Source organism: Salmo salar, chromosome ssa13 (genome assembly GCF_905237065.1).
Source record: "Salmo salar chromosome ssa13, Ssal_v3.1, whole genome shotgun sequence".
In the NCBI taxonomy this organism is placed as follows: Eukaryota; Metazoa; Chordata; class Actinopteri; order Salmoniformes; family Salmonidae; genus Salmo; species Salmo salar.
The window spans coordinates 65,824,455-65,837,986 of record NC_059454.1 but is presented as its reverse complement, the minus strand read 5'-3'; the positions used below and the strand labels follow the sequence as shown (position 1 = coordinate 65,837,986).

The 13,532-nt window shown below is 44.9% G+C and overlaps 1 protein-coding gene across 9 annotated transcripts in view; it reads right to left on the bottom strand.

Moving 5' to 3' along the window:
- The window catches only part of LOC106567580 (glutamate receptor 4), a 181,163-nt gene that overhangs the window by 60,850 nt on the left and 106,781 nt on the right, over positions 1-13,532 (bottom strand). For all 9 annotated transcript variants that reach the window (XR_001320103.2, XR_006758608.1, XR_006758609.1 and 6 more), the window contains exons 4-8: positions 11,031-11,215; positions 8,091-8,144; positions 7,208-7,366; positions 712-879; positions 414-518 (exon numbers count right to left, since the gene is read on the bottom strand). Coding sequence is in view for 5 of the 9 variants with exons in the window: in XM_014137068.2 (XP_013992543.1) it covers positions 414-518; positions 712-879; positions 7,208-7,366; positions 8,091-8,144; positions 11,031-11,215 (671 nt within the window). In the remaining 4 variants the exon portion in view is untranslated. The remainder of the gene's footprint in view (positions 1-413; positions 519-711; positions 880-7,207; positions 7,367-8,090; positions 8,145-11,030; positions 11,216-13,532) is intronic.

Genomic DNA, 13,532 nt, shown 5'->3' with positions numbered 1-13,532 from the left:
CACACACACACACACACACACACACACACACACACACACACACACACACACACACACACACACTCTCGAAGCCTGAGTATACTGTTCACGCTACTGTTCATCACTAATACACAATACCCAGGTTCTACAGACACACAGACAATAATAACAGGATAAACAGATAAACAGATGTTCACTCTCTTCTGGCATTTTAAACCATGGAAATTGAAAATGAAAAGAAACAACGTTATTTGTTATTCAAATTATTATGGTATAGTGGTATTATGGTGTAGTTATTATGGTGATAGCTAGAAAGCATGGGCAGTGATGGAAATTGAGAATAAAATGAACCATATAGTAAATAGATATTCAAACATATAGTTATTATGTTTTCAAATGACTGGGTTAGGTGGGTGGACCAGTAGTCATCTTACTCGTCTGGGTCCGTTGTTCTTCAGCTCAAACACGTCCATGGTGTAGTTGACCCTGCGTCCATAGTGGTCAAACTGGACATTACCTGTTAATCCCTGCAGCCAGACCTGTACACAGGACAAAACACTATCACCAGAGTCACATAGAATGCAGGTATACCTTCGTTCTATTTTAAATAAGAGAACATTTCACAGGAAACAGTTTGTAGTGTTGACAGTTTGTCCTTTGTGGACATCATAGAGTTTGCAGAAATGAGGTAATTCATGAACCGAAATGGCTTTGAGGTGCAGTGGTAGATACCTGTTTGAGGGTGCGCTCCAAGTCGATGCCCTGATTCCAGGGGGCGGCGGGGTTAGCCAGACAGTCCCCAGCGTTGCCCCGGCGAGAGATGTCAACCTTCTGCCTACGCAGGTTCCTGAAGGCCTCTGCCATCACCATCACGCCGTCGTACGTCAGAGCCGACGTGTACTGGGGAACAGGAGAGAATCGTCAGGTGTGTGTGTGGTAGGGGGATGAAAAGAGGGAAAAGTTTCTGCGTGTGTGCACTGGGCATAAAAACACATTATTTGCGGCAAGGAAGATTGTTGCATTGTGACAAACTCTCTCGACGTGTGACGCCAAGCACTACCGTTCATTACCAATCAGATAACAATAATCCATGCTATAAAGTACAAGTTATTTTTCCACATTCTGTTGTGTTTCAAAGTGGAATTAAAATTGATTTAATTGAAAAAAGAAATGGTCAACGGTCTATACAAAATATTTTAACTGTGTGTCTTTCTGGGTAAGTCTCTAAGAGCTTTCCACACTGGCATTGTGCAACATTTGCCTGTGTTTATCGCTATTCCGTTTATAATAATAAAAAAAAACTCCCTAGTCCTTTCCGATGACAAGCATACCCATAACATGATGCAGCCACCACCATGCTTGAAAATATGAAGAGTGGTACTCAGTGATGTGTTGTGTTCGATTTTAACTTATTTCGGCTTGCCATAACAAAGGGGTTGAATACTTATTGACTCAAACCATTTCAGCTTTTCATTTTTTATTCATTTGTAACTTCTAAAAACATAATTCGACTTTGACATTATGGGGTATTGTGTGTAGGTCAGTGACACAAATGTTTTATTTAATCTACTTTCAATTTCGTCTGTAACACAACAAAATGCGGAAAAAGTCAAAGGGTGTGAATACTTTTTGAAGGCACTGTAACTTTGCCTCTGGCCTGGGGGAATCCTACTCATTAACCCAGTTCTCCCTCATCCCTCCCTCGCTCATTACAGCTCTCTGTGGGGGGCGCAGTGTGGGTATGTGTGGAGGGTGGGGGGCACAGGGTGCGTGTGTGTGTGGGTAGGTAGGTGGGAGGGTGAGGGGGTCTTCTGTGTGTATGTGTCTGTGGACCATCAACCCCCTGTCGGGGCAGACATGCTTCCTATATCAATGTGGGGCAAGGGGGGCGATAAACAGTTTGATAACCCCGGCTGATGCCAGTCGCACCCTGGGCACGAATGTTAGCACCAACTGGCACAGGCAGGCCATCAATAAGAGTCTGGGCACTTGAAGAGATAAGAGGGACAATCCTGCCAAAAAGTTATGAGGGTGTTGTGGCTGTTTGGTTGACCTCCATCTAGACTGTGACCAGGACATAGTGGTGCTCCACTCAATACAGCAATGATGAATGGTGCTACTGTACAGCAGAGACTGAGAGGCTGTTTGGTAGGGAGAACATTGGAATGGTGATAACGGATGAAAAACACACTCTTACACACACACACCTCCAACTCAATCATCAAGTTTGCAGACGACACTACAGTGGTAGGCTTGATTACCAACAACGATGAGACGGCCTACAGGGAGGAGGTGAGGGCCCTCGGAGTGTGGTGTCAGGAAAATAACCTCACACTCAACGTCAACAAAACAAAGGTGATGATCGTGGACTTCAGGAAACAGCAGAGGGAGCACCCCCCTCTCCACATCGACGGGACAGTAGTAGAGAAGGTGGAAAGTTAAGTTCCTCGGCGTACACATCACGGACAAACTGAAATGGTCCAATGGTTTTTCTCTCTCTTCTCCCAGTCTTTCTCTCTCCCTCTCTCCATCTATTCCCTCTCTCTTCTACCTCCTACCGCTCTCTCTCCCTCCCTCCATCACTCCCTCCCTCCTTCTCCCCTCTATCCCAAGGCAGTGCAGCTCAGCACTCAGAGCTTCTGACTCATGATGTGGGTGGTGGGTGACTGCTGGTCACCGAGACCCTTAAAGGGACAGTTATTTATTTAAGTTTTAGCTTATTTTCAACTTCTTTGTTGTTGTTTTATCCAAACCGTTTTTAAAGTTCCTTTGCTGGTTATTTAGCAACAACCAGAATCTCATGGCTAGCATTTTTGGAGCATGAAGCCATGCTGGTGAAAATGAATTGATTCAGTTAGCAGTGCATTTAAAAGCATGGGGAAAGCAACCTCGCTCCTCTCTGCATTAGGCAGAGCTATTTCCCAAGGCTTTTTTGATCCGTTTCCCCTGGGATCGCTACACTCTGGATGTTGCCAAGCCAAGCCTGATAGAGTGCAGTCCAGTGCAGTCAAGTGCAGCAGGCCAGCTAAAGTTAGCTAAAGCAGCTAAAGTTAGCTAATGCCCATGGCCATGGCCCCCTAGCAAGAGTGGAGCTCCCTCAGGCATTGGGCTCTACTATTCCAACACTGAGAAAATCCACAGGTGTGAGACAGAGAGAGGATTGAGATACAATCCCATTGCCTGGCACTGGAGGAGATGGCTGCCGTTTTACGGTCTCCTAAACAATTGTGCTATTGTGTGTGTTATTTCGCATTATTTGTAACTTATTTTGTACTTAAATGTTTCTGCCGAAAAGAGCTTCTAGATATCAGGACAGCGATTACTCACCTTGTTCTCGACAAAGATTTTTTTCTTTAACGATTCGGACACAAAGGATTTATTTCAGACACCCGACAAGGCCCAAATCCCCGTGATTCGCATGAGAAAGAAATATCGGGGATGTAGGTCGGGGTGCCTTGTAAAGATCAGATGACGTGCAGGTAATAGACCATCAGTCCTATTAGCCAACGCACAATCATTTAATAACAAAATAGATGAGCTACGATCACGAATATCCTACCAACGGGACATTAAAAACTGTAATATCTTAAATTACACAGAGTCGTGGCTAAATGACGACGTGAATAACATACAGCTGGCGGGTTTACGCTGCATCGGCAGGATAGAACAGCCACCTCCGATAAGACAAGGGGTGGCATTCCGTGTCTATTCGTAAACAACAGCTGGTGCAAGAAATCTAATCGTAAGACAGTCTTGGGGTTTTGCTCACCTGAGGTAGAGTATCTCATGATAAGCTGTAGACCACACTATTTACCAAGAGAGTTTTCATCTATATTTTTTGTAGCTGTCTATTTACCACCACAAACCGATGCTGGCGCTAAGACCACACTCAATGAGCTGTGGGCCATAAGAAGGCCATAAGAAAACAGGAAAATGCTCATCCAGAGGCGGCACTCCTAGTGGCCGGCAATTTTAATGAAGGGAAACTTAAATCCATTTTACCTCATTTCTACCAGCATGGTAAATGTGCAACCAGAGGAAAAACAACTCAAGACCATCTTTACTCCACACACAGAGACGTGTACAAAGCTCTCCCCCGCCCTCCATTTGGCAAATCTGACCATAATTCTATCCGGTTCGAATCCAGGCTGTATCACAACCGGCCGTGATTGGGAGTCCCATAGGGAGGCGCACAATTGGCCGCGTCGGCCGGGTTTGGCCGTCATTGTAAATAAGAATTTGTCCTTAACTGACTTGCCTAGTTAAATAAAGGTGAAATAAAATAAAAAATAAAATTGGCAAGTGTCTGTAATACCAACATGTTTCAAGCAGACCACCATAGTCCCTGTGCCCAAGAACACTAAGGTAACCTGCCTAAATGACTACCGACCCATAGCACTCACGTCTGTAGCCATGAAGTGCTTTGAAAGGCTGGTCATGGCTCACAACACCATTATCCCAGAAACCCTAGACCAACTCCAATTTGCATACCGCCTCAAAAGATTCACAGATGATGCAATCTCTATTGCACTCCACACTGCCCTTTCCCACCTGGAGAAAAGGGACATCTACGTGAGAATGCCATTCATTGACTACAGCTCAGCGTTCAACACCATAGTGCCCTCAAAGCTCATCACTAAGCTAAGGACCCTGGGACTAAACACCTCCTTCTGCAACATCCTATAGGGAGGTCAGAGACCTGGCCATGTGGTGCCGGGATAATAACCTCTCCCTCAACATGATCAAGACAAAGGAGATGATTGTGGACTACAAGAAAAGGAGGACAGACCATGCCCCCATTCTCATCGACGGGGCTGTAGTGGACCACATCAACAACAAACTATCATGGTCCAAACACAGCAAGACAGTCGTGAATAGGGCACGACAAAGCCTATTCCCCCTCAGGAGATTGAAAAGATTTGGCATGGGTCCTCAGATCCTCAAAAAGTTCTACAGCTGCACCATCGAGAGCATCCTAACCAGTTGCATCACTGCCTGTTATGGCAACTGCTCGGCCTCCGACCGCAAGGCACTACATAGGGTAGTGCATACGGCCCAGTACATCACTGGGGCCAAGCTTCCTGCCATCCAGGACCTCTATACTAGGCGATGTCAGAGGAAGGTCCAAAAAATTGTCAAAGACTGCAGCCAACCTAGTCATAGACTGTTCTCTCTGCTACCGCACAGCAAGTGGTACCGGAGCGCCAAGTTTAGGACCAAAAGAATGCTGTTCATTGACTACAGCTCAGCATTCAACACCATAGTACCCTCCAAGCTCATCATTAAGCCTGAGGCCCTGGGTCTCAACCTCGCCCTGTGCGATTGGGTGCTGGAATTCCTGACGGGCCGCCCCCAGGTGGTGAAGGTAGGAAACAACATCTCCACTTCGCTGATCCTCAACAAGGGTGCGTGCTAAGCCCCCTCCTGTACTCCCTGTTCACCCATGACTGCGTGGTCATGCATGCCTCCAACTCGATCATCAAGTTTGCAGACGACACAACAGTAGTAGGCTTGATCACCAACAACGACGAGACCACCTACAAGGAGGAGGTGAGAGCACCCGGAGTGTGGTGTCAGGAAAACAACTTCTCACTCAACGTCAACAAAAGGAGATGAGCGTGGATTTCAGGAAACAGCAGAGGGAGCACCCCCCATCCACATCGATGGGACAGTAGTGGAGAAGGTGGAACGTTTTAAGTTCCTTGGAGTACACATCACGGACAAACTGAAATGGTCCACCCATACAGACAGTGTGGTGAAATAGCGCCTCTTCAACCTCAGGAGGCTGAAGAAATTTGGCTTGTCACCCAAAACCCTTACAAACTTTTACAGATGCACAATTGACAGCATCCTGTTGGGCTGTATCACCGTCTGGTACGGCAACTGCACCGCCCACAACTGCAGGGCTCTCCAGAGGGTGGTGTGGTCTGCACAACGCATCACCGGGGGCAAACTACCTGCCCTCCAGCACACCTACAGCACCCGATGTCACAGGAAGGCCAACAAGATTATCAAAGACAACAACCACCCAACCCAATGCCTGTTCACCCCACTACCATCCAGAAGGCGAGGTCAATACAGGTGCATCAAAGCTGGGACCGAGAGACTGAAAAATAGCTTCTGTCTCAAGGCCATCAGACTGTTAAACAGCCATCACTAAGATAGAGAGGCTGCTGCCTACATACAGACTTGAAATCATTGGCCACTAACAAATGGATCACTAGTCACTTTATTAATGGCACTTTAATAATGATGTTTACATATCTTGCATTACTCATCCCATATGTATATACTGTATTTTATACCATCTATTGCATCTTGTCTATGCCGCTCGGTCATTGCTCATCCATATATTTATATGTATATATTCTTACTCCATCCCTTAGATTTGTGTGTATAAGGTAGCTGTTGTGGAATTGTTAGATTACTTGTTGATATTGCTGCACTGTCGGAACAAGAAGCACCAGAATTTCGCTGCACTCACATTAACATCTGCTAACCATTTGAATGTGACCAATAACATTTGATTCGATTTTTATTTTATTGCTGCTCTTTAATTATTTGTTATTTTTATTTTCTATTATCTATTTTTTACTTAACACTTATTTTTCTTAAAACTGCATTGTTGGTTAAGGGCTTGTAAGTAAACATTTCACTGTAAGGTCTACACCTATTGTATTCAGCGCATGTGACAAATACAATTTGACTTGCACCTGGCCCTTGACAGTGCAGACGAGACTGTTAGCAGGTTAGCATGTACTGCAAGGTATTTTATGTGTGTGGGCATGTGTGTGTGTGTGTGTGTGTGTGTGTGTGTGTGTGTGTGTGTGTGTGTGTGTGTGTGTGTGTGTGTGTGTGTGTGTGTGTGTGTGTGTGTGTGTGTGTGTGTGTATGTGTGTGTGTGTGTGTGTATGTGTGTGTGAACGTCTCCATGCCCTAGCTAACCCTGCACCTCTACAGTTGGTCTTGTAGAATCCTAAACCACATAAAGTGAGCCCAGAAGGACAGGCATGGCATTGGAAAAGGTCTCAGGTCTGATCCTGATTGACTCAGCTCTGACAAATCCTCCCTGGGTGCTATCTTCCAAACCTTAGAGGAGAGATACACCAGAGAACCCCCAGGCATAGTGTACCATGGGAGGGAGCTGTCCCTTTTCAGGGGATGGGGGAGAAGGCAGGACATTAGTGAAGATGAAAGAGGACTTATTAACCCCCAGGTAGGGTGTTACCTTTGGGGGGCTGTCGGAGCCTGGGTACTCCCTCTGGTCCAGCTTGTTCCAGCGCTGCATCAGCTTGATAACCATGGGGTTGCTGAAGTCCACCAGCTGAAAGCCCGACACGTTGGCCCCTCCATGCATGAAGCGCTCCAAGTTGATGTCCTTAAACCCCTGGAGAGAGAGTGGGGGGAAGGGGGGCGAGAGTGAGCATTTGGTATGGATGGAGGCAGAGGGCAGAGAAGAAGAGAGAGGATGAGAGAATGACATTTATAGATAGAGGTATGGAGAGTGATGGAGGTAGGCAAAAGGTAAATAGAAAAAGGGATAGAAATAAAGCGAGATATGGGGGGAGAGAGAGAAGAAGAAGGGGAAGAGAAGAGGGAGTGGGAGAGAGGCAAAGAGAGCGAAAAGGAGAGAAACAGAGACAGGACCCTGTACAGTATGTGATACCACAACATAAAAGGACACCAAACACTTCTCCAAATTCTCCCCTAGACTTTTCTAAGATCACCGGCTGAGTCTGAATTCTGTCGACGCCCTGCTTCTACAGCAGAGAGCTGGTAAGAAGGATTGTGCCAACAGTAATCTCTCTCAGCCCAGTGCTCTGATGCCTCCAATGCTGTGTCACACTCACACCCACGCTCCCACTCATGCACACAACCCCCCCCCACACACACACACACACACACACACACACACACACACACACACACACACACACACACACACACACTGAGCTGTCCTGATCTGGACATCATTAATACACTGTCACTGTGGAAATGGGCTGAATACTAATTACATAGACGAGAAGAGAGGGGGGGGAAGAGAGAGAGAGACAGAGAGAAGAAGGAAGAATAAGGATGTAGTCAAGACATGCCAGGATTTTCTCCCTCACCAAGTTAGCCATGATGTAATGGTAGCCTTTGACATGTTTTCCGACGCTGACAATCTGCGAGAGAAGGGGAGGAGAAACGTTAGAGAAACGTTAAGTCAACCCGACTGGAAAGGGACAAACGTTCGACAGATTTTAAGTGAACCCGACTGAATTAGCATTAGCATGCTTAATTGGCTGTCAGTTGAATGACACCCCAGTGTGTGCGGCTTGCCAGCGCGTGAACATTGTCTTTCATGGGGAGAAATCAGACGTGCCGACTGTCTAAACAAATGAGTAGGCATCCGGATGAGTGCCACACAAGGAAAAAGACAGACAGACACTGAGGCGAGGCAAGACATGACAATGCTCCCGGCATGGAGATAGAGACAGAGAATGTTCATTGAATCATTGGCATCATCATCGAACACAAGCAGATTTCAAATAGCTAAACAGACTTTGAACTCAAGACAGCTGCTGCTTACGTCGCCATGTAGTATGACTCTGCTTACAGAGGATTTGTGAGGTACAGTATCTACGTAGTGATTATTAAGACTTTATGAATGCTCAGTAAAGCATCCATTGTTGTGTCTTTAAAGTTTTAGCCTAATGTGTTTGAATGTCCCGCTTACAAATATAATCTGTTTCCACTAGCATAGCTCCATTCTCCAAAAATGCGAGCTACATTTTTCTGGACATCGCTAAATAACCAGGTAACAAAATGAAAAACGGTTTGGAGGAAACAATAACACCTGAGGGAATTTAAAAATAAGCAAAAAACATTTTTAAATCACCCTTTAAAAGGGGACCCATGCAGAGGTAAAAAAAGAAGAAGATTTGACCTGCTAATTTAGATGTTGTGTGTACTGAGGCCTACAGAGATATGACGGGTACTGTTGATTGTGTGTCCAGGGATCACAAACACACACACACACACACACACACACACACACACACACACACCCTCACATACACACTGAGTTGTTAGCACAGTGATATGCCGGAGTGGAGATTTGCTGAATAATTGAAATGTGAGATAGAGACACTGGTTGCCTGGGGGCGGCGGAGGAGTACACTATGAAACAGAGAAGGGGGTTATTTGGTTAATTCAACTCTGACTACATACAGTACAGGCAACTGAGTGGCGCATAGCTGCAGGAAATAGTTTGTGGGTATGGGTGCTGCGATTCTTTTATCGACATGGGAGGGTGGGAGCTGCTGGAAAGAAGAAAATTGCCCGCACTGCAGATGGCTATAATATTGATCCACGAATACAAGACTATTAAAGCTCCAGTGCACTACCTATGTGAAAAAGTATTTTGTTAATTAAAAAAATATCCACTACCGTTCAAAAGTTTTGGGTCACTTAGAAATGTCCTTGTATTTGAAAGAAAAGCACATTTTCTGTCCATTAAAATAAAATACAATTGATCAGAAATACAGTGTAGACATTGCTAATGTTGTAAATGACTATTGTAGCTGGAAATGGCAGATTTTTTATGAAATATTTACATAGGCGTACAGAGGTGCATTATCAGCAACCACCACTCCTGTGTTCTATTGGCACGTTGTGTTAGCTAATCCAAGTTTATCATTTTAAAAGGCTAATTGATCATTATAAAACCCTTTTGCAATTATGTTAGCACAGCTGAAAACTGTCGTCCTGATTAAAGAAGCAATAAAACTGGCCTTCTTTAGACTAGTTGAGTATCTGGAGCATCAGCATTTGTGCGTTCGATTACAGGCTCAAAATAGCCAGAAACAAATACATTTCTTCTGAAACTCGTCAGTCTATTCTTGTTCTGAGAAATGAAGGCTATTCCATGCGAGAAATTGCCAAGAAACTGAAGATCTAGTACAACGCTGTGTACTACTCCCTTCACAGAACAGTGCAAACTGGCTCTAACCAGAATAGGAAGAGGAGTGGGAGGCCCCGGTGCACAACTGAGCAAGAGGACAAGTACATTAGAGTGTCTAGTTTGAGAAACAGACGCCTCACAAGTCCTCAACTGGCAGCTTCATTAAATAGTACCCGCAAAACACCAGTCTCAACGTCAACAGTGAAGAGGCGACTCCGCGATGCTGGCCTTCTAGGCAGAGTTCCTCTGTCCAGTGTCTGTGTTCTTTTGCCCATCTAAATCTTTTATTTTTATTGGCCAGTCTGAGATATGGCTTTTCCTTTGACACTCTGCCTAGAAAGCCAGCATCCCGGAGTCGCCTCTTCACTGTTGATGTCGAGACTGGTGTTTTGCGGGTACTATTTAATTAAGCTGCCAGTTGAGGACTTGTAAAATTGCTTTTAGTTACCTGGTTTGCTAGATTGACATATAATTCATTCATTTTTAAATGGATGGGTTTATTGGTGTTAAAATACCCCAGTTTTGCTATTTTGGACCACCAGGCTGCTAATGTCATGCAGCCTGTCGTTTTTGTGTTTATACTTTTTTATAACGATAACGACAAGTTTGATGTCGGACAACAATAGAATGTTCATGATGTCACTGTGACAACTGTCTACAGACATGTTGATAGACGTAGTATAAACCAGCCTTCAGTCTTGAAATCTTTGGTTGTTTACAACACTACCAAATTCATTCTGTTTAGCACATGGCATCACATGTGAATCCTTAAAGAGATGGGTGGGTCTAAGGCTTAAGTGGGTTTGAACAATGCTGAATGGGTGTAGACAAAGAGCTCTCCAGTAGGTGTACCAAAACATTCAAGAGACATTTTCTCAAAAGTGGGGTTACAAGTTTATCAACTTTCAAAGCAGAATTACTTTCCCATTATACTCGACTGTAGTGTATAATATACCATTTTCTAGCTCTGAGTCTCTACTTCTATCCAATGCAAAAAACACAATTCAAATTTTGCTACTTGAGACCGAATTGAGCTGTCTGACTGCCTGCCTGTCTTCCTTCCTTCCTCTCTGCCTTGACTGACTGACTGGCTAACTGATCTCACCTGCTCCAGCATGTTGGTGAGCCTCTCGGCCTCCAGGTCGATGACAAATTTCTTCTCCTGCCGTCGGTCCAGGTCCTCCAGGAGGCGCCGGTAGGCCGCGTCGTTGAATTTCTCCACACAGATGGCGCTCACCTGCCAGCTGTTCTGGCCCGCCTTCTCCATGATGGCTTGCAGTAGGGCGTAACCTGAGGGACCAACAGCAAATCAGATCACAGCATGTCATTCCAATACTTTATTTACATAGGGACAATTAAAAGATTGACATACTGAATGTATAACAGTGCATTGCACTATCACATCTGATCTTACACTAATTTACAGTGCTGATCCCCAAATCAACAGTAACATTTTGGGCCCAATCCAAATCCAAACTAAATTCAAATTGAACCCAACCCTGCTTCCTTTTGGCTGGGAAATGTTGAGGCACAGAAGGTTTCAAATGGAACGAATGAACCATGTTGCTGAATATTACTGATATCATCAAGCTGACACCACAATCTAAAAACCCTGGCTTTACAAAAACAACAAGCATGTGCTCCCCCCAAGAAGCCCTGCATCCAATTAGACCTCTTTATCTGTGTTGAGTTCAGAGTTCTAACCCTTTGCTACTACGCAGATTCTTAATACTAACTAGTCCAGCAACTAAACCCTCATAATTGAGTAGATGGCATAGTCTCTTTGATCAGTGATTGGTGGAGTGGTAGGAACCATTGGTACTCTAGAGGGGGACCCTGGGCTGCTGGGGCCTTGTATATATAGAGGGATGATAGAGAGATGAGAGGAAGTTAGGGGAGCCCCACACGGCGCTTCTTCTCTCCTCTCCAACAGTAACAGATGTCCCACTTAAACGGCCCTTCCTGGTGGCCATCACAATCTGGCAACCTTTCTCCCTCTGCTCCCAATTAGTAGATTAACCTGTGCTCGAGTATCCACGTCTGGCAACCCAACCCCCCTTTCTCACTCTCTATTTTCCTGTGCACCCTATTAGAGTGGTGTCTCTCTGTGTCTGTGCCAGGAGGACAAGGACGATGGTCGGTCACACACACACACCACTGCCTCAGTTTAAAAAAAAGAAGACATATTATTGAATATAAAAACATACAATCTACCTGCAGTGAAGCCGCTCAACATTTACATTATATTCAGTCATCTATCAGACTCCCATCCAGAGCGACTCACAGGAGCAACCAGGATCAAGAGCCCCGCCCAAGGAGCACGCCAACAGATCTCCCACCAAGTCAAAACGGAGACCCAAACCAGCAACCTATCGGCCACCGGGCCAAACTCCCAACAGCCAGGCCACCAACCATCCAAGATTCTCCCACAGTTCCCCGAGAGCTGCCCTTAAACAATCCGAGATCCCCCCCACCGCCCCCCGAAAAAAAACTTTCCCTCCATTCCCAGCCCCAAGCCCCCCCCCAGCCACTGTCCCCCCAATGCACCAACAACCAACAAAATGAAGAGAAAAAGGATAAAGACAAAGGAAAACAACAATGCAAAAACAAAAGACATCAAGGACAACATAAATCAAAACAGCAACTGTATACGTTTGAGTGCACGTGTGGCACTATTTACATGTGTGTATGTCCGTATGTGTGCATTAGATTGCGAGTGTGTATATGCATGTGAGGTGGCAGGTAGCCTAGTGGTTAGAGTGTTGGACTACTAACCGAAAGGTTGCAGGATTGAATCCCTGAGCTGACAAGGTAAAAATATGCTGTTCTGCCCCTGAACAATGCAGTTAACCCACTGTTCCTAGGCCGTCATTGAAAATAAGAAATTGTTCTTAACTGACTTGCCTAGTTAAATAAAGGTTAAAACAAATCTGTGTGTACCAGTACCTGCCTCAGCTTTAACACACACCTGTGACAGAGGAGTGGATAAATCCTGCAGAAGACTTGTGCTGTGTTCAAAAGGAAGAAAACTGATGGAAATAGGGCTGGGACTACCTGCATTTGTCCAATAAGAAATGGAAACTTTTGATTTCCGTTGCAAAACTTTTTTTCTGAAATGTACAGACCACATTGACATAAATAACACCACAAGATCAAAAGATACATTTTAAAAAATCCTGTCGATTTTATAGAGTTCACAAGAGTGAGTTTTTTAAATCCCCCCTTGGGTTGTGTTCATTAGTAGCCTGACCACCTGTCCACATCGATCCAGCAAAAGGCTACGCACACTAGCGATTCTTCTCCGCAATGAATGTATGGAGCAATCGATATAGCAGCGGAATTAAATTCAGGATGAATTTAATTGAACCTAAAACATTTTAAATCCTCTTGCAACGGAAAAGAAAATTATAGTTCAGGTCCATAGTTTCAGTTTCAGTCCATTTTCTCCCATTTGGTGCCTAATGAACATGACCCTGATGATAACAACCCCAAGATGACAATTCTGAAAATATAATAGGTTCGTGCTTCATAGACAGAGCTAATGACTAGTTGGCTAGTGGCCCATATATCTATATGGCTGTGATTACAGTGTTTCAGTCAGAGAACC